Here is a 27,549-nt window from a genome sequence, read left to right as displayed (position 1 = left end):
AATCCGAGTTACCGTAAATTATAAACTAACATCAACTCCCTCGTCCGACTCTACGACATTAATTTGCCGATCCAAACAAATATATATTTTGATAGCAAATCCAATTGTGTTAAAAAATCACATTGGCGAACCTGTGGCGTAAGATTTGTCCCCATGAACTTCACCTCAGGGATTTTAATCCGGCCGGGGCCCTGAACTAGGCTCTAGGCGTCCCCTTGTTTTAGACCCCGATCAGAATTGTTAAAAATCCTTAAATCGACAGTCTATAGAGTCTATGTATAAATAAGAATATACCACTGGTAACATTTAACTGTCTGTTAATTGACAGGAAAACAATTTTGTTATTAATATATTTAATTGTAATTTTGTTTAAATATAATTATTCAGTTGTGGAATTAAATTGTTTATCTTTTAGCTCAAGACCGACAGTGTATATTTAAATTGGACCTCATTGGAAATGGGCTGGACTCCAGCCTAATGGGCGTTCCTGATGCTCATTACGGTAATTTTTACTTTTCTTGATCTCAGTCCATTTGTTATCTTGCTTATGCATGTTGAGCATCGAATAAATTTAATCAATCAATCAAAAAATATTATATCATGAAAAATGTTTGTATGAAGATTATAGTTTTAGTATTATATTTATTGTTTGAATATACTGTATTTATGAATCTATACATTCATTTCTATCGAATAGTACACTTTTTATAAATTGTATTTACCCATGACAATCGGAATACTAACATAATTTGTTTGCGCTATTGCGATGTATTAGTCCAATGCCATGTATTTAATAATCCTCACATCATTCCGTGGTATGATGATACTATAAATAATTGATATTTAATATGATAATGCTGATATGATAAAGAATTGTGAAGTACTATTATGTTGTATCAGCAGCATTGTCCATTGCGATAACTGAATACGATACCGTAATGTTCAGGTTGGGGTGCTCCCGTGGGGGTGGGGGTGGCAGCCGGGCCTGCCCCCCACCCCCTGCCCTAAATCTTTTAAAATGGTAAAAAATTGGAGAAAAAAAGAAAATTACATTCAAATTTAAAATCTGAGAGTGCCATTTCTGGCCATCTAGCGGTGCTATAATCGAAATTGTTTTACCTCAGCCCCAACCATGGTGGGGCTGAGGTGGCGGGAACCCTTCATCTGGCAAAGTCTCTCCCCGTGAGCCCTCTCTATTTTAAACCACTGGCTCTACTTCTGTTTTTATAAATATATTATGTTTTGATGATACTCCGTTATAATTTTTTCTCTGTTTCAAAATCTTTTCTCAATATTTTTCTAATCCAGTGATGTAGACAAAGAAGCCACAACTATCAGGAAATAATATCCGGACTCAATCGTGAAAGGGCAACAGAACTTACCAAGTATTCATAGATAGCCAAAAATTGTGTCACTCATCAAGCTTCCTGCCAGCTCTGATTTCCGGGCAAGAATTTCTGGATATGAAATTAATTAAAATAGTGTAAATTCTATTTTTTAAATGTTTCCTCTGCAATAATCTCAAAAATAAATGTTAGTAATATGTAGTAATTTTTGTAGGCTTTATGTTTATATATATTTTATTATTACTGCTAATGTTTATTTTATAATATAGAGAAAGTAACCCCTTTGTTGTAAAGAATATAGACATGTAAAATAATAAGATATAACATTTTGAGGATTAAAATAAGATTTATTGATTTTTACCGGATGTACCGTACATAATATAGGCCTACAGTATATAAATATAAAATGTATATATAATTATATCACAACATGATTTCAATGCTTAAAAATAAATATAAAATGAAACTGTGGATTTCTTCTCATCTTATATAATGTCTATGTTTACTGTAATAAATTCAATAGCTAAAACATCCTTATTATAATAAGCTTATAAGCCTAAACGAAAAGTAAAGAACTGCTTCATCTATATGTGCTATTAAACTAGCAATTATTTTAAGGACGCCTTCAAGAAAAACATAAAACCGGAAATGACGTGGTTGCTGAGCAACAAGCTCATGCATAATCATGAATATTCAGTGACACCTGTTCTAATTAGACTAACAATAAAATCTTTTTGGTCGATTTTGTCAAAACTGAGCTAAAAGTTTTTATTGTTAGTCTAATGAGCACAGGTGTTACTGAATATGCATGAGCTGTAGCCTAGCAACTGACGTCATTTCCTGTTTTGAAAAATTCGACAGCACCTTGCTCTGAAAAGTTTCGTAATTTGTTGGTGTCATGTGAAAGAGTGTTTATAAGATATAATAGCCTGTAATAGTGCTATATTTGAATCGAAGTGATTGTAATATATTTAATTCGATTATATAGGGCTACTGATTAATAATCATGAACTATATAATATTATTATTAATGCAATTACGACAAAGGAAGTACACACAATGATGTATTATAAATGTACAGTTTACATTTATTTCTTACTCGGAAATGTTACATCAGAACTATACAAACGTAATATAAATAGAATATTAAGATTCTATTTTTATATAATATAGTATAATATATAGGCCTATATATAAACGTAATATAAATAGAATATAAAGATTCTAGTTTTATATAATATATATATATATATATATATATATATATAATGCTTAGACCTAATTATATTTAAGTATGTAATATCGTTCGAGAATTACTTGTTCGTTGTATAAGAAACATAATTGGCAAATTTGATTCAATTCCGGCGATCCAGAGATATAAATCCTAATAAATATCCCCTCGCGATTTGTAGAATTAAGACCACATAAATCCGGCTATTGATATCATCTTGTGTTCCGGCAATTTAATAAGATAAGATAAGATAAGATACACATCGTGTTCCGCTCTGACCATAACTGTACATCGACTTGGCACTTATTGGTGGATCGGTGGATTTAACATGAGGCACTGAAATAAAAGAGATTGAACTAGTGAAAATACATTCAAACTATTTTCATTTTGGCATCTGTGAAGTTAGGCCTAATTAAGTATAAATCTCATTAGATTAAAAAACACTTTTTGGAAACTTTATGACATTCATACTTTCATGAGGTATAGGAATACAAATACAAATTCAGAAATAAAATTGATTGTTTGATTGATTTAATACATTATGTAAGGTGTACATGTTAATAAAGCATTATTTTAATATGAGTGGGTGAGCACGCTCCCCAACATCCCACTCCAAATCGAAAAAGGTCAAAAAAAGAGAATATTAAATCTTAACATTTGAACCAATACTCTATCGGACCCCTGTATCGTCCTATAATAACAAAGCTGTGGTTCAACCTGCTTTTCCCCTTCACTGAATCTGGAGTTTTAGGTGAACCCTCACCATTTGGCATGATCATTACATTTTATGTTCCTATCTGAGATTATTATTTATCTATCTTTATATTATTTACCTGGTTCAATAGACTCGGGTCAGCTCCAGCATGTAACAAGGTTTGGGTTCCGTCCTGGTGAACTTTGTATTCATGGCCACTTTGCAACTATTCATGAAATGGAGTGTTGCCATACTGTAACAACAAAAAATATAAAGTGTAATCAATGGCAGCTACCTCATATGCACACACACTTTTTTTGTAATATAATTAAAACAGGAAATAATAATAAACTGTATAAATACACCAAGATTTTGAGAACATCAACGGCATTAGGACCACTTTATGCTGCATTCAATTTTCATGAATGTGTATTTTATGCGATTGTTATCGGCCTATTTAAATAAAAGTTTTATGACCCATAGATCGTTTTTAAGTCACTATATAAATAATATTACACTTTATTAAATGATTTAGATAGAAAAATTCTAGAATGTATATACAGACAATGATTTTGAGAACATTAATGGTATTAAGATCATGACTTTATATATTTAGCAATTGTTATAATAGGCCTACTGTATTTAAATGGTCGTAAAAGGCATTTTACGACCCAAGGATCGTTTTTAAGTCAATATATAAATAATATTACACTTTAATAAATTAATTAAAATGATTTCACTTAGCCTATTTTTAAATAGTACTTAGATTTACATTTTGAATATAGGTTGCAAAAACATGTGCCTACGACTATGTCATTACACAACAAATCTTTAGCTCCGTTTTTTACTGTTGTTTACATTTTCACTCAGATATTCCGGTTTAATACCATTGTATGAAAATGACTCAAAAAAATTTTAGAAATGGATACCGCAATTAAATCTAACACTATGAAGGCATACAGGCTTGTACAACTACAGTATGGTGCACTTTCTACCTACCTATATGTATATTTCTTTACTTAGAAGAAACACCATTCCAAAATTCAATATTTCAGAAGATGTTTTGCGACGACGTGTCTACAACACAGTTCCGGTAGTTCACATACACGATTGCTTCAACCGTAATTTGGATATTATGAGACAGGTGCACAACCAACCAGGTATCTGAGGCAAATTGCTGCCAAGGACAGTAGTGCCCTACCAGGCTAAACATACAAATTATTAGTTTAGCGCTCACCCCTTATTAACGTCCACCCTTGAATTGGTCTAACACTGGGGCCGAAACGGTATCCGACCAGTTTGTCAAAATCCAGTTTGCCGAAACCCATGATTGCCGAATTAATGGCCGAATCCAGTTCACCGAAATCATGACAACCCAATTTGCCGAAAGCCAGTTTGCCGAATCATTTGCCGTCACCATCGTACAAAAGTAGGCCTACAGCATACTGTGCTTTTGAAAACATGATGGGTGGATCAGGGAGGGGCCATGATATTTACATTTCCCTATTTGTACCCGTGTAAACGCTCCACTTTAAATAAATCCCTCTTCTAGAGCCTTATTTGGAGTAAACGCCTCTTTCGAAAACATCACGTGGCGTATATTTTTTCCTCGAATAAACTCCCCCTTGACTGTAAACACTGATCTAATGGAATTCCCAACACTTTCTACTAATGTTTTACTCCAGTAGAATTACATTTTGATTACAGTGGAATTATGGGGCGATTGTGAATAATAGGCCTACAGTACGTATCCATTTTACACAAAAAAATAAATGCCAGCCTCAAATAAACACCTCCCTCAAATAAACTTACCCTCAAAAACCATTCCCAACAATTAACGCCTCAGGGCGTTTATTTGACGAAATCGTCCGGGACCAAAAATGATAATTTGCCTATCCACATAATTATATAAAACTCAACAGTGGTGGATCCAGGAATTCAATAGAGAGGTGACCCAGGGAGGGACTTTTACTGATTGAGGAACCACCTACCTCAGCCCCACCATGGGGTAAGAAAATTTATGAGTAGGGCACCTCTAGATGGCCGGAAATTATACTCTCAGACTTCAATTTGGATAGGGGAGGGGGGCTATATTTTTCTTTTTTTTTTCATTAAAAATTTAGCGGAGGGGCCCTTGAATCCACCACTGCTCAAAAGATTCGTTATCCAAAAATATTCATAAACACGTAAAATTAGCATGTAAAACCAGATCACATACTAAAAACAAATTTATGCATTCTCGCCTCATCAGGAGTCACTAAGACATACTCTGAGTCAGGTGTCGACTCGATGGAGTTTAATGTCATACCCAGGAAGGGCGCAATCTGTTTTGAAAGGTGGAGGACTTTGAGGAAATATTACATCTATATGACCAGAAAATGACATTTTTAGTAAAATTCATCATCATCATCATCACATCACCATTATTATATATATAGGCCTACTTAAAATGAAGCGCCAACAAATTTCTCATGATCTTTTATCAGGGATTTTCGGCAACCATAGAGATCTTAATATGTGTGATTTACTATAGAAAATAAAGCTTATAAACATTGTTTTTGAGTATGTACTTTACATACATCAAAGCCGTGAATTCACAGCTACCTCAGCCCCACCATGCTTAGGGCTGAGGTGCGAAATTTGAGGAAATAGTACTTCTTGATGGCCGGAAATTACACTTTTATATAGTAAATTCACCATCATCACATCATCTTCATTATAATATAGACAAACTGAAGCGCCAACAAATTTCTCATGATCTTTATCAATCATCACAATTTACTTTTTCGCCTTTAGCACAATTTTCTTCACTTTTTAATATTAATATTATTATCTATTATCTCCACCATAATAATAATAATAATAATAATAATAATAACAATTATAATAATAACAATTATTATTATAATATTACTACTAGTAGTATTGTAGTATTAAAACAAAACTTTGTAGAGCTTACAAAGGGATAAAAACCAAACTGAACCATACAATATCACATTTCTGTATCTGAAAGACCTGGCCTGGGACTTACGGATTTAAGATTTTTTTAAAAATCACTGCCTATGTGTTATTATAGTAGACCTATGTATAACGTGTGCTGATGCATATTTACATAGATTAGAAGTATTTATTTTGAGTGATCCTTGGAAAGAACTTTTATTGGCTAGCAAGAACAAGCTTTATAATGTTAACACTGTGTACAGAGGAGAGGGGGTGGGGGGTGGGGGAAGGCTGCGGTTCCCACGGCTTCCCCCCCCCCACTGTATACGTCCCTGATCTTAATTAAACTTTATACACTTATTATAAATATGCTTATAAGACATTTTATCTGACAGGCCTATTTAATTATTTTTTTTTGCTGATAGCTAAATTGTTAATCAAGTTTGATTTACAGAATAAGACAAAACTAATCAAACTACAATAAGCAGTTATTTATTATACGAATAAACAGAGATCGCATCGCACTTCGCATTGGAAGGCTTCTAAATTCTCAATTTCGCAATTCTGGAATTTTCCTCTAACAATAGACATGTTATAGTTTCTTTTTTTCCCGATAAATCATGTAGGCTAATTTTCTTTCTTTTATCCAATTATGGATGAATAAATAGATATTTATGTCTATGCCCTTACTTTCCGCTGGCTTAACCAGTTCCAGACGCAGTCTCGGTAAAAGACCATCACCATGTCATGCTGTTTTTATTGTTTCACTGTTTTTGATTGACGGCAAATTGGGTTTCGTTAAAGTGGACTAGGCAATCTGTGATTCGGCAAACTGGATTTTGACAATATCGCGTTGATCCGACGAAACTTCACCACCAGGCCCTCCCACAGCCCCAAGCGGACGTAATGCTCAGAGATGCCATGGTCATATGGCACCTACAACCCATGGTTGGGGCTGAAGTGTATAGGCCCTCTATTTCGAATTCCTGGATCCACCACTGGATATAAAGCAGGTGGTGTTTTCAGCCCATGGACTATATAAACCTCGCAGATTTATAAAGCGTCGTTTAACTGGCGAGTTATGTAACAAATGAGGCCCTTGATGTATAATCCTATTTAGAATCATAAAGAGCATGGGGTTTCTAAAAAAAACAAAAAAAAAAAAACAAAACAGTAGGGGTTGTCTACCTAATTCACCACCCCCTTGGACCCTCGTGGATTATACTTTGTGTTTCACAGAAAAAAAAAATGTGTTTCACAGAAAACAAAAATCAAATCCAATATAAAGAGTAAGCTCATCCAATACTTTTTCAAAGCATTATTTATTTCAACTACAACATTAAACTTTGCAAAAACATTTTGATGCCAACAAAGCATTTATAAAAACAAAAAGATTTATTTTTGAATACGACACATTCTTGCAATTCTTTAACAAGCAAGTGTGTAACTAAGTTGTTTTTCTAGTTCTAACGTAGAAAGGTAAAGAAGTAACAAACATGATACAGTATCATTTTTAAACTGCATATTACTATATACATTGATTTGTTTGTAATCCTACAGTATACATGAACCAGATAATACAAAAACATAATGTACATACAGTTATTTGTATATTTCAAAAGTGGCTTATTTACAGTTCATGGAGGTTAACCAAAACAGTTGAGGTATTGTCACTGCTATTAGCTAGAGGGTTAGACAGAATCCATTGGAACACCTCCAGTGATCATATTTAGCTAAATCCAGTATCATCTGCAGTTCTACAAATCTGTTACTTCCAGTGGTGTATCTAGAAGTCTTGCTGATGGGAGTAATGAAGGTGAAGTGGTGATGTGTATAAGGGGAGCTCCGTGAACAGTTGAGGGGCACTAACTCATGAAATATGGTCATTTTTAACTACTTGCAAGCGTTTTTTTTTTTTGTGGGGGGAGGCGACTGGTGGGTGCAAGTAATTTTTGGACAATTCAAAGTACGTATGTATTGTGCAGTTTTGTTCAGGCACTAGGAAAGCATTTGTTGCACTGGGTACAACCAATTGTCATCTAGGTCAACTAGGGCAGTTTCACTCAATAGGCAGTGTTGGAACAGTAATGCAAGAAACATTGTGGGGGTTATCCCCATAGCAGTTTATTTCTGTATTCTGTATATAAAACTATGTCCACATTACCAAGTTATAAATATTTGTGATTTGTATGGCTCTGATGACATCATAATGCTCCTCAACCCATATGAGCATAATGTATCAAATCCATATCAGTCAAATCAACGCTATTTTTACATCTTGATAGTGTGGACAAAGCTCTACTTGAAATGTGGTGACATTATTAAGATTTTTTAATCAAAACCAAAAGTAATATTGCTGATAACATGATTTTCCAATGTACTTAAAACAAATACTAAGCTTTAGGTCTTTGTGATCAAAATTATTTAAATAAATGAAGATATTTGGAATGGTTAACAATGGATGTCATAGAAATTCAATTACAAACGCTGATTTAAACTTGGAAGCTGATGGATTGTGTTAGGACGCAGAATCACCGGCTGACCCCGATTTCCAACCACGTTCCTTATGATATTATTCTGAGGACGTAAAACGGGAATTTGTTGTACTGGCTCCAGACGGTATAATCCTGCAGGATTGGGCGCGGCCAACCTCGGGTTGCCACCTCTTATTTGGGTTGTTTGTAAGTTTGCTCCATGGGGTGCTTGGACATACTGTATTAGTGTTTGAAGCTTGTTTGCACTGCTTGGGACAGCTGGTATGATTTGCATCGGACGTGCTCTATTTCCCAGTTGCTAAAATAAAATATATAAAAACATCCTTAGGATATTGGCAGTAAATAGTTAAAGACATACAGTAACACAACTGTATTATCTAAAACCAATATTAAAATATTAGAAACTCACTGTAATATCATGGAGGTATATTATTCATAGGCAGAATTTGATATAATATTTGGATTAATATTTTATATTTACCGGGTTGTTTTGTACTGTAGTGTCCAAGACATGTGAATGAGAAACTGTTGGCTTCATAATTGGGGACTGGATTGTGACTGAAGACTGAAAACATAAAAAATGTATAAATTAACTCATATTAATGAAAAAAAAGTTATTATGAAATATAATACAAATTTATAATATCTTTATATTATTATATCAATTTTCTGTATTTATCTGTTGTTTTTAATTTAAATTCAGTGTTGTGGATTTTTCAAATCTCTTATGTTCAATTAATCATGAGTTCAGTAGGACCATAGTGGATTAACGTTCCTACCCCATGACACATAGTCCAATTAGGTGGCATATGAAGGTCATTTGGACCTTAGTGGAGTAATGTCCCTACCCCATGATGTATAGTTTAATTAGGCTTGGAGTATGAAGGTCAATAGAACTTTAATGGAGTAAAGTCCCTACCCCATGATATATAGTTTTAATTAATAGCACATAAACTGAACTGAACTTTATCAAGCTAAAATGTAAGTTTCACCGTATCTCTATAGTTTCTTACTTTGGGTGTCTTGTCAGTATTTTCTGTAGTTCCCAACTGTTGACAGGTCTTCATGTGTGCAGGCCAATGTTTTTGTTGACATGGGTAGTCACAGTAACTAGTGTTCCAACAACAATAGAATACAGCTTCTTTCTCACAGTTAGCACACTGAAAAAAATAAAATGTATTGCTGTATATCAATGTGTATATGATGAAAAAGATGAACTTTTCTCGTCTTTTTTCCCCCATTTACACAATGTTGTTCAGTAACGAAGGGGTGTCATATGGTGTTGTGTTGTCAACGACATGGTATTTAATTAAATTATGGGACTATGCAGGCCCGTAGACAGGATATTTGATGGGGCGGTGAATTTTGCAAGTGAAGCAGACCTTAGGATGGGGGGGGGGGACGACTACCTAGGGTTCCCCGCAGGGGTGGGGCGAATCACAGGAAGCTCTGGTAAGTTAGAATTTTGAGGGCATTATAATGGATTTCTGAATTTTTCATTAATTTGGGTATTGTTTAGGGACCTAAAGCAGTGGCGGATCCAGGAATTAAAAATATGGGGGTGGGGGAAGGGGGAGAGAAAGGTAGGAACTTTCACAGACCGATGGCCTATAATTTATGATTATGGCACCTCTACATGGACATAAATGGCACTCTCAGACCTAAATCTAATTATAATTTTTCTTTTTTCTTCATTTCTTTTCTTGAAACCACTGTGAAGTTAATGATTTCCAAAAATTTCATTATTAAAAATCAACAGTTAGAAGAGCTGGCAAATATATAATGCAATGCATGCCATAGCATTTAGTAATAATTAGGAATGATTTTTGTGAAATAATAGGTTTCAAAAAGTGGACCTTTTCGAATTGGGGGGGGGTGTCTGCACCCTCTGCACCCCCCTCCTACAGGCCTGCTATGCAATACTCTTAAAGTATGAAGGTATAGGACTTAATTGAATAATAACATCATCAAGGCACCAACTTCACACTTGAAATCATGATTTTTCAAAAGGAAGCCAAATGCTTTCTGGTGTGCCCCACAATTACCTACTAACTATACAAAGACATTTTCATTCTTACCCACTGTTTCTTTTTGGTAAGATCAATTGCAGTTTGTTTCTCAGCTTCCATCTGTTTCTTTAGTGTTTCCAATGCCATGGCCTTATCATGATCAAATGTGCTTCGCATCTCAGCTATAGTTAAGGCTGTGAAGTGTAAAGAAAACGGAATTAATGAATTAACAGATGAAATAATTCTTGAAAGTTTGCATGGCGAGTATCGATAACAAAATCATAAAACTTTGGGTACACCATTTGTAAAAATATGGTTTTGAGGTAAAACCACTGGTTGTTTCAAGGGAAACAATAGATCACCGATGATTACCATCTCTAATTAAAACCAACAGAAGTCATCTTTTATCATTCTCCTGATGACGGTCAGAGCAATCTCACCGAAACGTCGAGACAGCCAACCAGTGGTTTAATCGCCAAACCATATTATTACACATGGTGTACCGGAAGTTTTATGACTTTGTTATTAACAGATGAACATATTATAGTAAATTGTAAATAAAATGCACAAACCAGCAGTGAGATCGGTAGTCTATGAGTGAGATGTCTGGATAATGCACATTCTTATCTATCACCAAAGAAAACACAGGTTACAAATTGGCCAATTGATGATTTACATATATGATATCTGAGCAGTCCCCATGCTGTGGAACTGATGATTTTAACATGACTTCCATCGCAGAAATATCCAATGAAATTCACAATTATTTACATGTGCATATCATCGCAAATTTTGGAAAAAGTTTCTACATTTAAAAAAAAACAGTAACCTTAGAAGCCCATGCAGGTTAATCGTCAGAAATTTAGCATAGTTCTTACCAGCTACATGTTTGAATTCCTCTAGTTCTCTTGTGTGCCTCCACTTTAGAAACTCAACTTCATCTTGGAATCCTTTCATCACTTTTTTTGTTTCATCTTCCACTGATTCCTCTGCTACTTCAGAATACATTTCAATCAGTGCCTCCTTCACTACATTTGAAACCTAAATACAGAAATTACCTAGCTCAATTTTTTTGGAATTTATTCTTGACCATTTTATAAAAACAGGATCATCAGATATTGTATAAGTAATTGTCATCTTTCCAAAACTGCATCCAACTGGAAAAAAGTTTTGGTTTTGAAATACAAATGCAAAAAAAAGAAGACAAATTAATCATAAGGCTTACTTTTGAAAGTGCACATAATCTATTTGTTTACCTTTCCAATGTACTTGTCAAAGTTCTTGATCCTTGCAGCTACTTTCCCATAATTCTCAGTTTTGTTGTGTTCTCCACTAGACTGCTGTTTTTTCCCATCATCTGCAATATTCTTTGATGAAGCACTACTCTCATCAAGGTCATGTTTTTTTGAAGGTAATGCACCATTTTCCAATTGTACCCCTGGAGTCTGTTTTTGAACCAAATCTACTATTTCCTTCACATGATCAAGAACCTCATCATTTTCCAACTTTCCCTCATTTTTACATTCATTCAATTCAATTTTTAAATCTTTAGGTGTGTCTGGCTCTTTTTTAATCAACTCTACTTTGCTAGAGTTCTCTTGATGAATCTTAGATTCTTTCTCATTAATTTCCATTTTATCATCCTCTTTTGTAATTTTATCACTGTCCTCTTTTACATTTACAAAATCAGACTTACGATCAATCTCATTATTCACTCCAGACAAATCAATAATGGCATCCATACCATTTTGATCAGGTACTGTTGGTTGTGATGCATTTCCAAGGTTAACAGGTTGAACTTTGGTAGTATTTTCATTGACTTGGAAAGTTATACCACTTGTTTCATCAGCCATTTTAGATTCTGGTTTCATCATGTCTTCTTCAGATTCCTTGTCATTATTCATGCATACATCAGATTCTATTGAAGGACTTTTACGTTGCTCATCATTTGTAACATCATCTTCATCAGGCACTGGGGAGATCTTTCCACTTTGTTCAGTTGAGTTGTCATCAACATCCATTGCCTCTTCAGAACTGCAACTCCTCTTTCTCCTGACCTCATAACCAATTTCTTCAATGTCTTCATCTGAGCTTTCAGAATCACTTTCACTTTCCTCACTTTCTGACTCCGACTGAGTATCTGCTTCTTTGTCCTCTAGCTCAGATTTCAAACCCAGCAAAGCTTTACAAGACTCAATTGTTTTACCCAGTTTTTCCATAAATGTGTCCCTTTTGGGTAGGCCTTGCTGCAAGGTCATCTCGCCCTTCTTTTCATCTTTTTTGTTGGACCCTTCCATATCTTCTTTTTCTAAATTTGCTTCATTATCCCGACTTGAGATAGGCTTTTGACCATCAGTCGATGTATCCATCTCATTTGTCCTTTTTTCATCATGTTTTTCTTGGTTTGTATTGCCATGATTATCATTCTTTTCATTAATTTCACTTGTTTCCTTAATGTCCTTCCCCTCAATCTTAGTCTCTTTTTGCACATCTATGGAATCACCATCAATCATCTTATCTAAAGATTCTTCTGTTATATTCCCTGTACATTTCTCCAACTTCTTCTCATCCAATTTTTCAATTAATGGCTTGGGCCTTGGTGACATTTTTTCCTTGCCCAGTAACTTGGTTGCTGATTGATCTTCTACCTTTTCAACATCCATTTCCAAGGAGACATCACAGACCTCAAACACACCAGGAGTTGTGGCAGAAGGAATGTCAGTACTTTCTTCACTTACAGATCCAGTATTGTCAACTGTTTTAGAGATTTCATTGCTTGCCTCTGGTCCAGCTTCAATGTTACTCGACTTATTATCTTCCATCTCTTCAGTTTTGTTTTTGCCTTTGTCAATTCCCTGCTTGTCATTGGAACTGACCTCTTTAGCAGCAGTAGGTTCTGGCTCTCTTGTTCTATTTACATCGATACTTGTGCAGGTGTCAGCATTTTCATCTGATATTGAATCACATTTGTTTGAGGATTCAACAGAAGCATCCTTTACTTTCTCAGTGATATTTGGCTTTCTAGTATCAGTTGCCTTCTCTGTGTCATTAGGTTTTCCAGTATCTTTAGGTTCCACATTATTGTTTGACTTCCCAGTGCCCTTAGGCTCCCTGGTATCTGTATTTTTCTCAATATTTTTAGAATCTTCATTATCATTTGGTTTCACAGTTTCATTTGTTAGTAAGCACAACCTAGATTTGTCCTCAACTAAAATGTGTTCACCAGAGGCATCCAATGGCTCTTTCTTGATTGAAATTACAGGAGACTTTTGGAAGATACTTATCTTGTTCCTGCTCTTTTTCATAGCAGCTGGGGTATTAATTGGTTTTTTCCAGTTTGTGTTTTTAGGATCATATGGTGTACGATAAGGAGCATAGTCAAACTTGCCAAATTTCTTGCATATTTTCTCAATGTGCACACCCATCTCTGTAATAGCATTATTTAAACCATTTGTTTTCTTTTTCGTTGTAATCGGAATTTCCTCAGATATCATGTAGCAGTTTGCAACTGGCACCCAGGCTCTGAAAAGATGTATTCATAGGAGTACAAATTACTTTAATACAAACTAGAATAAAAAACGGTGTAAAATATACAAAATATACCTTAAACCAAATACAGAATATTATAATACTTCATAGCTTTTTGTAACGTCATATTGGATGAATAGATGGCAAAATCTATGTATTCGATCTTCAAAAATACAAAAAAAAAAAAAAAAAAAAAAAAAAATATAAGTATAATCGTACATACCTATCATGCTGACCAAAGAATCGCACATCAACCTGACCTTTCTTTGTTTGCAAAGCCTTAAAAAATTAAGTATAATTTAATTTTTTTTTTTTAATAAAAAATTCAATTTTTTTTTATTGAGAGAACAATATTATGGACAGACAGGCAGATATCTTGCCTATACAAATCACATCAAATTATGTCCTTTATTCTTTATCTTGTCATTATCATTACTGTATTATATTTCAAAGTGAACATTCAAATCCTTGGAATTAAGTGAGTTGATTTTTGTTCATTGTATTTCAAAAACCAATACTCAAGGCTGTATCGTAATTAACCTGGTGGATTTGGTCTTGTCATAATCTTCCTATTACATAAAGAAACTATCCTGCTGTACAATGCTTAATGGTTTTGAATCTCACCTTTGCAGGCCAGAATGGGAAACCTTGCAAACGTGCCCAAACCAATGGGTGAGGTTCTCTCTGCCAGAAAATGAACAAAAACATGATAAATTAAATGAAACAAAAGGAATAGAACAAGGTCTGAAGACTACTATTTGTTGTATTGCATTTTACATGCATTTCATAGTATTTTATATTATATTCCAGGCATTTGCTTGGTTAAAATCTGGGAAATTGTCCCAGCCATCAATATACCTACAATCTATGTAGTGGTATATAAAACAAATATTACTGGGATTTTAATTGGGTCATAGTTCGAATCCTGCTGTAGCCCACTCTAAAAACTCCTATTATTATAATATATTTTTTATTATAAAACTCAGGTAAATGTAATTAGAGGGGATACTTACACAAGGTTCGCAAAACCAGTTCTCTCTCTTTATACATGATGATAAATAACAATCCTCACATATTTCAATCTCACTCATCTAAAAAACAGAAAACCAAAACAGAAAAACTTTTATAAACATAAATAGTAGACAGAATGATTCTTAAACTTTTGAATAAGTAAGATATGTTTTGTAGACAGTAATTACTAGTGCTACTTACTTCATGTTTGCATATTTTAATGATCATCTTGGCATTATTTGTAAGCTTGTGATTGGCTAGAAAAAGAAGAAATATACAGGTAGATCATGGAATACATTGTGCAGTTGCAAGTAAACAGGAAACAGTATAATCTCTTCTCAAGGCATAAAAAATATAATGGGGAAATGGGGTTGGTAATACTGTTGTAAAAGTGTATAGTAAATAACCTACATCCATTATATACAATACAGTTGTGCAGTATCCACTTGGCTTCAGCTATAAATGCATCTGTTGATCCATACTTCTTACTCTTTATATTCTGTAAAAAAACATTTGAAAACAGATTTGTCCATTTTCACTTTGATTCCCATCTACTATCTTAATTTTCTTTATTGAGTATAATGACAGATGTGATTGATTCCCATCTACCATCTTTATTTTTTCTTTATTGAGTATATAATGACAGAAGATGTGACCAACCTTTTCAAGGGTTGATAAATCCATTGGATGGAAAATGTACTCGTAATATTCAGGTACTGTCTCCAAATCCACTGGTTTCAGGAAAGGTTGGGCCTGAAAATATTACAATAAAGTAAATAATGCATGATCTAATAAGCTTGTGATAAAATAATAAAAATTAGTTCGTATAAAGAAAAAAAAATAATAGGAAAAATAAAGAGCTATAACAAGAGGATCTGTAGATTAAATGTGTTATGATGAATGTTGATGCATTATGTGCAACAGGCCTACTTATCAGGAAGCATATAGCAGAATAGTTGCACACTGTTTACATGTTTGTGTTGAGGGCAATGTACAATAGAAAATATATATATAACATGCCTAAATATGGTCATGATGACATCACATCATGACCATATATAGGCACATCATGACTATATATGGGCATGCAACATTTTTTTTTTGTTGACGAAAATTTGATAATCTAGATAGAGCTTTAGTTTGCATGCAGTACTAAAGGATACAATTTTTTCCACCAGTGTGAAGAAAGGAAGTAGTCCTTAATAATGGAGATCCTATCTCTGCCTCTATGTCAGTGTGTTGCAAGGCAATGTTAGGTTTTTTTAAGTAATGAAAGTGCTTTCTTAAATTAAAAAAATTAGAACATACCCAAGAGTGCTTCATCCGCTGTAGTGAGAAGATGAGAAGTCTTGAGAGTTGGTCAACTGATAACATGCTCATTGCACGGGACTGAGTCTCCACACATTCTGCTTTCATTATTTTCTATTTGGAAAATATCAAAGATGTTTACCTTATTCATATTTGAAAGGGCAGATGGTTCCATGTACAAACATTGCAGCAAACAGTAGGAAGAAAATTAAATTGCTACATACACTGGTAGGATTGCATTGGATTGGATATATTTGGTGTGAACATCCTAGGGATAACCCACAAAAGATATAGTCGCCATGGCAAACTATTGATTACCTGACATTCTGGGCAGAACCAGTCTCCATCCGTTTCCTCATTCAACTGCAGACATCGTGAGTGGTAGACTCTTGGGCACAATTCACAACAGATAACAGACCCTTCTCGGTGACAAATCCAACAGTAAAAGTCGTTACTAGAATCCTGGTTAAGTATCAAAATATAACTCAGAAAAATTAAAATCACTGTATGAAAATTTACGCAACTTTCATATAAAAAACTTACGTAACTTGTCATATAAATCTACTGTAGGTATTGAGTAACTTCATCAGTGATATACTGTATAAACGATATAATATAAAAATATGAAGCAAATAAATAAATCAAATGACAATAGCATTCACTGCTTCATGTCTGGAATAAATGTCTCAAGTTCAATTTTTCAGGGAAACTGGCAAAATCAGACAAACTAATCATTCTTTCATTAGTAAATTCCTGGTAATTTCCCCCCCCCCCAAATAAGAAATTTAACCCATCGTTCTTTTTGCAGACCTACCTGCTCACGTCGCTTTATTGGTATTTTCTTCTTTTTCTTGGAGGAAGGAACATAATCGTCTCGTTCCCCAACTGGTTTTTTCTTATCCCCTTTGTTGGAATGTGCTGTATCTAATTTTCGTTTTAGAGTTATCTTGAGGTCTGTAAGATGGACAGAATGTTTGTTTAGCAAAGTTTTAATATTCATAGAATTTCAAAATAGTTTGAACTAGCTAATTTCTTATACACTAAAAGATTTGATTTATTGTTGCAAGTCTGGAACATGAAAATCCATACCGTATTATAATAAATAATCAAGTCTTTTTTTATTATTACAATCCTGATAATAATTATAATACTTGCTAAACCAATGCTATTTCGATAACAACAACAATGAGGTAACAAATCTACCTTCTTCCTAATTAGTTAATTATTATTACCAGAAGTTCCTTAAATATAAATCACACAAACAATATACTTGTGTACTTAGAGTAAGTAAATATTTATGCTACATCTAATTTTTGTACAAGCAATTTATTGTAGTCATTATGTTGTGTTCATCTGTTGGAATTTTAGTGTACTACACAAATGATATTTTGAGAATGAATTTGAAAATCACAGCACTACCACATCATAATACCTGCATTAGTACTATTACCTCGTAATATCTGCTACATTACAATACATTTTGCATCAAAATACCTGCTACCACATAGTCCTTGCTACATCATTATATTATGCTACATCATAAGAATTGTCTTTATTTGTAATTGATTTCTTGTTTTTTGTCATCTCTGTTTTGCCTCGACCCTGCATGTGCCTAATTAAGCCATGACCTGGGTTTTTTGTGACATTCTTCTATAATGTTTTCTTTAATAAAGAATGATTAAAAAAAAATGCTATCTTATATTTGCTGCATCATTTTACATCATAAAATCTGCAACATAATAATGACTGCTATATCATAATCACTGAAAAATGGTGCTACATGAGATGTACAGTAATTACGCTTATAATGATTTCAAACCATATGTTATAATCAAATAAATATATCCTCAGTACAGTACTTGCCTTTGGTTCTGGATAGACTAGTTTCAAACTTCTCAGGAACCAAAATGTATGGCTCTTTACGTAACCTGTGTAAAGGAAAGCATGATCAGAGAGTGAATTCAGTAAATACACAAATATCATACCACTGCTCGTAAAAGTAAAGGATACAACATGATTGATCAGTGAAATCTTTAAGTATAGTGGATCTTCAGTTATGATTTTTTTCATGTGCACAAGGGAATTTTTTTTATTTTTTTATTTGCGCTAAATATTATTAAATATTTTAATTTCATATTTAAAGAGGGTAAATCTTCCAGCTAAGCCAAGAAGGACAGCTGATATTCAGGGGCCCTCTTTAAAAAAATAAAATACATGACAATTCAATACATACATCCAGATAAAGAATGTAAGTTTTTTAGGTGAACTTGACCTTCCTTGAACCCTCCAGCTAAAACCAAAGTAGAGTGCCAGTCAATTTTTATTATACTGTACTATAATTGTACCAGAGGTCCAATAATCTCCATGGTTCAGTAAACACACATTAGCTACAAGCAGCGGTGCTATGGAGAGGAGTGGCCATCCTTCCCTATAACATATCAGTAGGCCAATCACTAAGGTGCTATTGTCAGAAATAGTTTGGAAGATGGAACTGCTTATTCATAGTTCCTTCTCATATTCTATACAGTTAAACAATTACAGAAGTAGAAAAATTGAGATGGGTTTCTTAGTAGGATAACTATCAAGCCTCTGTCATATGGAATGCTAAAAATCTATTCAATAATACTAGTCAATACTGCATCAATCAAATAAATAACAATGAAAACAAAAAGTAAATAATTAATTGTGCCAAATTAGAAATTGTGTAGGTCTAAAAAGTAGAAATTATTTCACCATAGAAGGGAGAGGCATAGATCTGACCAAAATTTTCAACTGATCACCACCGCCTATCTGAAATCAGGGGAAGATGAATCTTGCTGAGAGAAAATACTATTAACAGTTAAAGTCTAGAACCTGCATCTTTAAAAAAACAAAAACAATTTGCAAAGCAGAAATATGCTGACATACGGTAGTAATCTGTCCTATAGAAACAATGCCATTGAAATAACTGTATGTTTTGTAATAGAAATGTCTGGAAAAGATTTTACTTTCCATAATTGATTTAAAATTAATTATTAATTAATGTAAGTTGTATTATACTGTAGTAGTAAGGATATAGGTAATATATGTTAAGTAAATTTAATGAAAAAATATATAAACAAGTAAACAAATTTAAATAAATATATAAAAAAATGAAGAATCAAATAAAAACATAAAACTAGTAAATAAAACTAGTACAATAAACAAGTAAATATAAAAATAAGTAAATTTTAATTAATGAAAAAATATATAAACAAGTAAATAAATAAACAAATTTAAATAAATATATAAACAAATAAAAAATAAAATAAATACATAACTACAAAGGAATTATGGTGATAGGTGAGAGAGATAGTTAAAATATATATATAAAATAAATACATAACTACAAAGGAATTATGGTGATAGGTGAGAGAGATAGTTAAAATATATATATAAACACAAATTGTTAAGAAAGAGGTAATTACTTAATTCCTGTCCATATTTCGCTATACTAAACCTATGTCAGAGTTTGGATTGTCACGACAATGAAAAAACATTATTGCAATTTAAGGATCAAGACTCAACATATACGGATCAAGCAGAGCCATGAAGAAACCGTGCAACAAAAACGCATCAACATTATGTTACCAGTTCTCCACAAAAATAAAAAAAAGCCTACAAAATTGTACAAAATAGTGTACAGATTTTGTATCCTCGACAGGAAACTTACCGTTTTTTCCCATTCATGATACTGTTTTTAACAAATCTTAGACAGATTTTTTTAATCCAATGATATTTTTCTTCAGGGAAGATACTTAGAAATGTATAGGAAATCCACAGATTTACTAAGATAGAGTGTACAGGCTACATTTTCCATAAGAGAATAAAAAATCAGTCATATATTTAACAAAATAGAATCCAAAAAAGCCTGACAGCATAGGAAGGCCATTATACAGCTTGGTTATTGAATAATCAAAGGCCTTTAGATCACGTGATTACAACAGCCAATGGCAGCACAACACTGCTCACCCTGTTGACCCCATGATGATGACAACTACTTACAAAGCACTACGCATAGTAGTTGTATGAATGCATGTATTTCCAAGATGGCAGCCATTCTTTAGCTTTTCCTGTGTTAAAAGCAATCCCACTTAAAATGTCAAATGAAAGATCTAAGTACTTAATATTAACATACTGTGAGAATGCTACGAGTATATTTTTATGGTTATTGATTGGTTAAAATTTTCAGGCTTTTTGGGAAAACCTCTTGTAAAATATGGGAATAGATGAGTCATGCATGAAGAACAGCATCTATACATTTATATCCATTAAATAGTGATATCACCACTATTTCTTTATATGAATTAAAACATGTAATGTCAATCATACCTTCCCAATCTAGGAATTATCTACTACATAGTGATTCTGTATACAAGTGTACACAATATATTTACTGCATACTATACAGTAGCTTACACGATGGACATTTTATATAAACATACTGCATTACTTCTGGTCAATCAAACTATAAAGCTATAATTATTCTAGTAATATCTCTATCAAAATACAGTAACTGTTGTAACAAAATATAAAGCCTAATCTAACAAGAATATTAAATTCAAAATTCACTTAATAACTATGGATTTCCTGAAATTCAACCAAAATCCTGAGCAAAGAATGATACAATTATTAAACACTCGTCTATTGAGAGTAATATTTTTATGATTTTAATTACCGTACATCATTATTTTTATGTTCAATTCATATTTAATTTTGTATTTCATGGAATTATAATCTAATTTGGACAATATTGCATGATTTTTGTTATATCGTGAGATACATTTCTATTGAATAATTTTCTCATCTTTTATAGTACTTTGTAAAGTTTTATGTTCGTTATTACAAATTTAATTACTACTTACATTATTTCACTAGTTTGATGATGGGCATAGTGTAAGAAGAGTATGTTAATTTTAGTATTATTTGGAGACAAATAGTATGTAATGCTTATTAATATTAAATTTGGAATTGCATGGCTTGTTGGTTGCTAATTTTAATACTTTATGCTTCTATTTGCAAACTGAATCATAACTTAAAGTCTTAATTATTTTGTACATAATTATGTAGTTTTGATTTTTAGGTCTTGTATTGCTAGGGGGCTCTAGAAGTCAGCTTGGTTTTTGAGCCACCTTCTTATAACAGGTCAACATGGTAGGCCCACGACCGACATGTCATCACAGGGTCGTAAATATGTTGCAACGTAAACAGTTCATATTGGTATGCTTTCAATAAATGTGAATGAAAAATTTAAAAAATTTTATCAGGGAATTAATGACAGCGACGGGCATGATAAAATTTCCTTACGTTTGTAGTGTGTGCAATAACAAATAAAATATATTTTTATAAATATCTTAATTCAAATTGAATTAATTACAGAGCATTTTATCGCTTTTCATTAATAAAAGACACATTATTATTAAATAAAAAAAAAAACTTGTGGAAATATTAGCAATGCAAAATATCTAAACTTGAATTTTTACATTGCCTAATAAAAATATCCTTTGATCATCTGTAATTTCATGTTTTTTTTACTATAGTAATAATCATTATGACTCTTTAAAAAGATTAAATTGAAATTAGCAGCATACTACTGGCAATAAAAATGACTACATTGACTATTTAAAGCCAATGTGTATAAATTAATTTCTAACAGGTAAGGCAGAAAATTATTTCTTAAGATTTTTATACATTAATGATTAAAAAATGCCTGTCTTTATAAAAGAAGTACAACAACAAGGATTATGAAAGTTGGCTGGTGTATAATAAGTACTGTAATTATCTAATGCAATGATATGAAATTCATGATGATTTTTTTGTTTGTTTCTGTATTATATACAATGCAAATGAGGTCAATAAAAATAGATCACTTTTGATAAAGCTATATTTACCAAGTTCCTATATGAGTTTTAGTTTATTTTACAAACAATGTTAATTTCTGTTTTAGTGTCACAGTACCAATAGCTATGTGAGCATGTTTTTACTTGGTGTGATGGCATCTTGCATGCACTATATTTCAGCCTCCATAAGTTAATTGAATCGTTGGTAGTCTGTTGTTGTAGCTCCATGCCAAAAATATAAACAGAAATACAATGATTAGATAAGGATCCTTACTGAATGGGTGAACAACCTGGGAATGGGATCCCTCCCAAGATTAAGGCAGCCCTTTGCCTCTACAGAATTTAAAATTGGACTTGTAGGTGGGCATTTTTGTACGACTGAGTGAAGATCATTTTCTTTAATAGAATATTTTATGATTCTTTCCATATTGTTGTCCAATTTCCTTTGTTGAGGCAGAATGTCTCGGTGGTGAACGGTAGTGGAAACAAAATACCTGTCCGCAGATGATATATAGAAGTGAAGCTCAGTTGCAAATTCTTGATAAGGTCCAAAAAGTTTTGCCGGCTTGGCGTACAGAGGATCTATGTAATCGGGGTGAAGAGCAACCTGTATTACGGTAAACTTATTTCCATACTTTTTTAGGTATGTATGTGACTAAAGTAAAGCTTGACTCGCACATCCATGTAGTTGCCCATGAAGAATTTGCTTCGTAAATAACCTATTTCCAAGAAGTAATAATATCAGCTTCTTCCTGTTTTCTAATCTAGGTTTTTATGATTGTTGGAAGACATTTTTGAGACTCCCAAATAGATAATCTGGTCATTCATCTGAATAAAACAGGTTGTAGGATGGTAGGAGAATTTATATAAAATCATTCTTGAGATCCACAAGGAAATAATCCTTAAACCTCAAACCTGACTTCTATATTGAAGAATTGTTCACAGAATTTGAACTCTTTATATAGGTTTTCCTTCTCAAGTAGCACTGCGTGGAAAAAGTCAAACATTATGATCTGAAAAATTCAGATATCCTAAAATAAAACCTCCAGGTTGTACACAATTTAAATTTACTATCAGTTGATCTTAAAAACACACACCAAAGATAGACCCAATAGAATAAATACCAAGTTAGCATAGTGCCATTGGACTGAGGTGCTAATCTGTGTGCTCTTAACTGCTATGATCTTTCTGTTTCTGGTCTAATAGCAAGTCTGGTCAATATGTAGTTTAGTAAATTCTTCTATGTTCAGGAAAAGATCGTCTCCTAAGTTCGAGCTCAATTCATATCTGGAGTTCTCTTGTCCTGCAGACATGAGTTCCAAGTCTATCTAATTACTGTATTTATTTTAATAATAAATTCCCCAGGCCATTTATGTTGAGAAGAGTTTTTGAGAGGGCATTTTATTTGAGGGAGTCATTTATTTGAAAAAGGCATTTTTATTTTGGTGTAAAATAGATAGGATAATACTTAAATAATGCCTCGTAAATTCACTGTAATGTGGAGTTAAAACACATAATTACTCTCAACGTGTGTTATTGCATGACCATAACGACTACTGATCCAAACCAGGTTAGAAAAAAGGTAGTTCTACTGGAATATAACAATTGACCAATTATTGCTAGGTGGCTGTCCCTTCTTATTGCTATAAAGATCATCATAATTGCTGTATTTGTTCTTTTGGACGTGCTTTAAATTACTCTAAATCTAGCTTTACAATAGACACAATAATGACACGACATTCTTCAACACTGCATGCATTTGTATTGTATCGTCGTATCGTAATCATGTCTAGTGTAAATGTAGCTCAAATTGATTGGTGATGTCCCAAAATTCACCTACACAAACTTTGTGTGAATGGTCGTCCAAGGGAATTAGGGATAACAACAGCAAATCTTGGTCATATTTCAAGGAAATATACGTCGATAGCTAGACCTTTACTACAGCACCCTGTGCCCATAGATGATGAATAATAATAGTAATATGTTATTTATATAGCACTTAATGCCAACAAAGGCCTCTAAGCGCTTCACATTACTAACCCCGGTCATTGGATTAGATGCCTATGGAACACAAACTGTTCCATAAAGTTGCAGCAGCTACATCAGCACATTTTGGCATTTAACCCTACCAGGTACCCATTTATACTCCTAGGTGGAGAGAAGCAATGCAGATAAAGTGCCTTGGTTGGGACGCCAGTAAACTATACCAAATTGATTAGAAATTCAACTTGAGAATTTTGCCCTAATGGTTTGCTAATGCTCCAAAAATATACATTTTTGTTTTTTCGACAAAAATGTTAGGCCTAGGTCCCTGCATATCTCTACGGCCTGTTTAGCTATGCACAAGTCTTTGACACGTGAACTACGCTAGGATTTCTAAGCTAGCTAAGGTTTACGAAGGATCCCATAAACTTCAAAGCATACAATACAAGGAAAGCTAGAATAAGTAAATAAACACTTTTGAACAATCGTATTGTCTTTCCTTGCCATTTATTTCTCATGTTAACAGTGGGTGGTTGTTTTTGCAACCATAAACATTACCTTTTCCTATACTTTTACACTGATCGCACTGTAATATTTTCCATGGTTATACCTGCTGTAAACAAACGTCGCCTAATTGGTTTATAACACAGGTGGGCAAAGTGCGGCCTGATAGTGATTTTTCTGTGGCTCGCAAAATTTAAATAAAAAACCTATGTGTGCGGCCCACCAAATATCTTTGGGGTAGAAACACCTTGTTTTTTATGGCCCGACACTGATCATCTGTAAAAAGTACATGTCATATTAAAACTGAGAATAAAGTGGTATAAAATAGTGCATCTGGAAAAATTAAATTTTGGGTGCGGACCTCGGTGTTAAATCAAACAATCGCTATGTCACTCCGACCGATTTTTATGCCCACCCCTGGCATGTGTTGAAAATGTTTCTTCCATTAGTTTTGATTACAGTATATACGGTAACATAATTAATTTATTTTGCCTAAAATGATAAACAATATTAAGAAGGCCTTACCCGGCATTACTCCTGTGTGCTCTACGCAAAGCTAAGGGTAGATCTTTGGCAAATGGAGGTGTCTCAACTGCTGGGGAGGCTACATCTGATGTAAAGCTCGTATCCGAGTTGCTCACTGGGGATGGACAAGAACTTGATATTGAAGATATATCAGCTGACATACCGAATCTTGTAATTTAATACCTGAAAAAAACAATCAGACCAATAGAAATTTACGAAAGATAGATTATCTACCCAATCAATTAGGCCAAATAAAAAAAAATTATTGTGATGGCCACACCCTACAGACCCAAAATGTTTGAAATTGAGAATCGGCATTTCAGTTTTTTTTTTGTTTTTTTTGACTACAATGAAAAATATTTTTTTAATGAGCTAAAAAGGCTTGAATGAGCTTATCTTGCGACAGTGTTATGCGATCCTTTTGCACTTCAATATAGATTTAAAAATGGTCTTTGTTGTGTATTTCCTACTTTTTAGGCATATAGTAAACACAATATTGGTAGGGAAAAAAAAAAAGAAAAGTCTTTTCCTACCGACCTACCCATTTTTTTTATTTTCCCAAAATAAACGTAGCCAACACAAGATTTTTTTTTCTTTGGCCTAAGTCATAGCATTATTAATCATTATAGATTGGGCAATTTGCATAAATTTTGTGTGTCTTCAGGGGGATCTTTCTGGTAGTAGGGCCTCTACATTGGGAAGCTCACAGACAAAAGTTCTGCACAGTCGCATACCTAGGAGAGTGCGCTGGAGCACACATCCCCAAAAAAAGTTTGCGCCACCAACCCCCTCCCAATTAAAAATGTTTGAAACAAAGAAAGTACATTAAAAGTACCTATCACCTTATTTTGTGAGCTAGCACACCCTCACTTAATCATGAGCCCCCACTTCACCTTCGCGCTCTCATCAGCGCGTCCCCATCAGTCCTCCCCTCATTTCAAGATTCCTTGATATGCGGTGCCACTAGTTTACAAGGATTGAACATGCAGTGGACGTACCACCAGTTTAGGCGACTGAGATCAATATAACAACATACGTAAGAATTCTGGGAATCTGTGAGAATGTATCCGTAGTAAGATTATTTGATCAATAAAGAGTCTCGCAGTCAAAATAGACTTCAAGCAAACCACACCATTGTGTAATATTAGGCTTACATAACGTATCATGCTAACTCTTTTCAATAGCAAGTGTAAGAAATATAATCATCCGCCTTCCTGAAAACAATATTTTATAACGTTTAAACCTGTGTCACCACCAGGATACCGGCTATATTTATAGTTGGGAAATCAAAGGGCAAATAGACCACTCCATCCAAGTTGAACAAAAATGGCAGACATGTACACCATAGGCTGTGAACAAATATGTTAAAATTTAGGAATGAAACAATGTTCAGCAAAAAATATTTGTAAGTTTCTTGATTCAATTATAAACATTACAAACCGTTAAGTCTTTAATACCTAGAACACATGTAGAATACCTTGAAAGTACTGTAGTCTCAGATTTGTGCAAGCATGGCCCACTATTTACAATGTGAGTCTGTGCAAAGGAGAGTTCAACAATAACCCAAAGTCACATGGAATATATTTCTCTTCTGATTGGTTGCTGAATATGACTGCAAACCTTGGTTGTAAATTTTACACTTTTAAGTAATTTCCAACATTAAGCTCTTAATAATTGCACATTGACAATTAGTATTCACTTAGAAAACTTTGAACTACAATTCAAGTTGAAAAAAATGACCCCTTGATTTGAATTAACAAAATTAGACCATGGAATTCACATGCTTTATTTGGTTCTGAACACATTGTTCATTTGCATGATAATCACTGGCTACAACAAAGGCCAGCCTCAAATAAAATTGTTGATGTAGAAGAGGCTAAGAGGAGAAAACACTATCAACTGTGAATGAATTGTGAATGTCATGCAACCCATAAAATAAATACACGACATTATGTTACCTTAAACTGTCACATATCTTACAACGAAAATTCTGTGCTAGAACGACAGAAAGAGTTGATAAACGTGGAACACAAGAAATTGGATCAGGCCCTGGGGATGTCATTGGTCTGCCATTAAAAGGCCTCATAATCTAACGCATGCGCAAAACTTTTTTCTGG

At 33.5% G+C, this 27,549-nt stretch overlaps 1 protein-coding gene and 2 long non-coding RNA genes across 8 annotated transcripts; 1 reads left to right on the top strand and 2 right to left on the bottom strand.

Moving 5' to 3' along the window:
- The first annotated feature begins 413 nt into the window (after positions 1-413).
- LOC117120725 lies at positions 414-1,431 on the top strand. Its single transcript, XR_004447410.1, has 2 exons — positions 414-502; positions 1,309-1,431. It is a non-coding gene; the product is annotated as an uncharacterized LOC117120725 (long non-coding RNA).
- Positions 1,432-2,589: 1,158 nt separating this feature from the next.
- Positions 2,590-4,365, bottom strand: LOC117120687. The gene is made up of 3 exons (XR_004447405.1): positions 4,271-4,365; positions 3,411-3,524; positions 2,590-2,913 (listed from the first exon to the last, which is right to left on the bottom strand). It is a non-coding gene; the product is annotated as an uncharacterized LOC117120687 (long non-coding RNA).
- Positions 4,366-8,201: 3,836 nt separating this feature from the next.
- LOC117120707 (protein kinase C-binding protein 1-like) lies at positions 8,202-27,526 on the bottom strand. 6 transcript variants are annotated; one of them, XM_033265747.1, is made up of 18 exons: positions 27,391-27,526; positions 25,433-25,615; positions 18,426-18,490; positions 17,377-17,516; positions 16,881-17,024; positions 16,563-16,676; positions 15,915-16,007; positions 15,666-15,753; positions 15,456-15,511; positions 15,257-15,334; positions 14,868-14,927; positions 14,467-14,522; positions 11,972-14,237; positions 11,594-11,756; positions 10,785-10,909; positions 9,720-9,866; positions 9,188-9,271; positions 8,202-9,004 (listed from the first exon to the last, which is right to left on the bottom strand). In XM_033265747.1, exons 2-18 carry the CDS (start codon positions 25,591-25,593, stop codon positions 8,690-8,692), a joined length of 4,155 nt encoding a protein of 1,384 aa, XP_033121638.1. In that variant the 5' UTR covers positions 25,594-25,615; positions 27,391-27,526; the 3' UTR covers positions 8,202-8,689. The 6 variants fall into 6 exon arrangements, with proteins under 6 accessions (XP_033121638.1, XP_033121639.1, XP_033121640.1 ...); XM_033265748.1 differs by lacking the exon at positions 27,391-27,526 and adding an exon at positions 26,873-27,173; XM_033265749.1 differs by lacking the exon at positions 27,391-27,526 and adding an exon at positions 26,890-27,173.
- Positions 27,527-27,549: the final 23 nt, after the last annotated feature.

Source organism: Anneissia japonica, unplaced genomic scaffold, assembly GCF_011630105.1.
Source record: "Anneissia japonica isolate Jap-2015-1 unplaced genomic scaffold, ASM1163010v1 scaffold287790_len634930_cov199, whole genome shotgun sequence".
Classification (NCBI taxonomy): domain Eukaryota; kingdom Metazoa; phylum Echinodermata; class Crinoidea; order Comatulida; family Comatulidae; genus Anneissia; species Anneissia japonica.
This window is presented reverse-complemented; position numbering and strand designations above follow the sequence as displayed.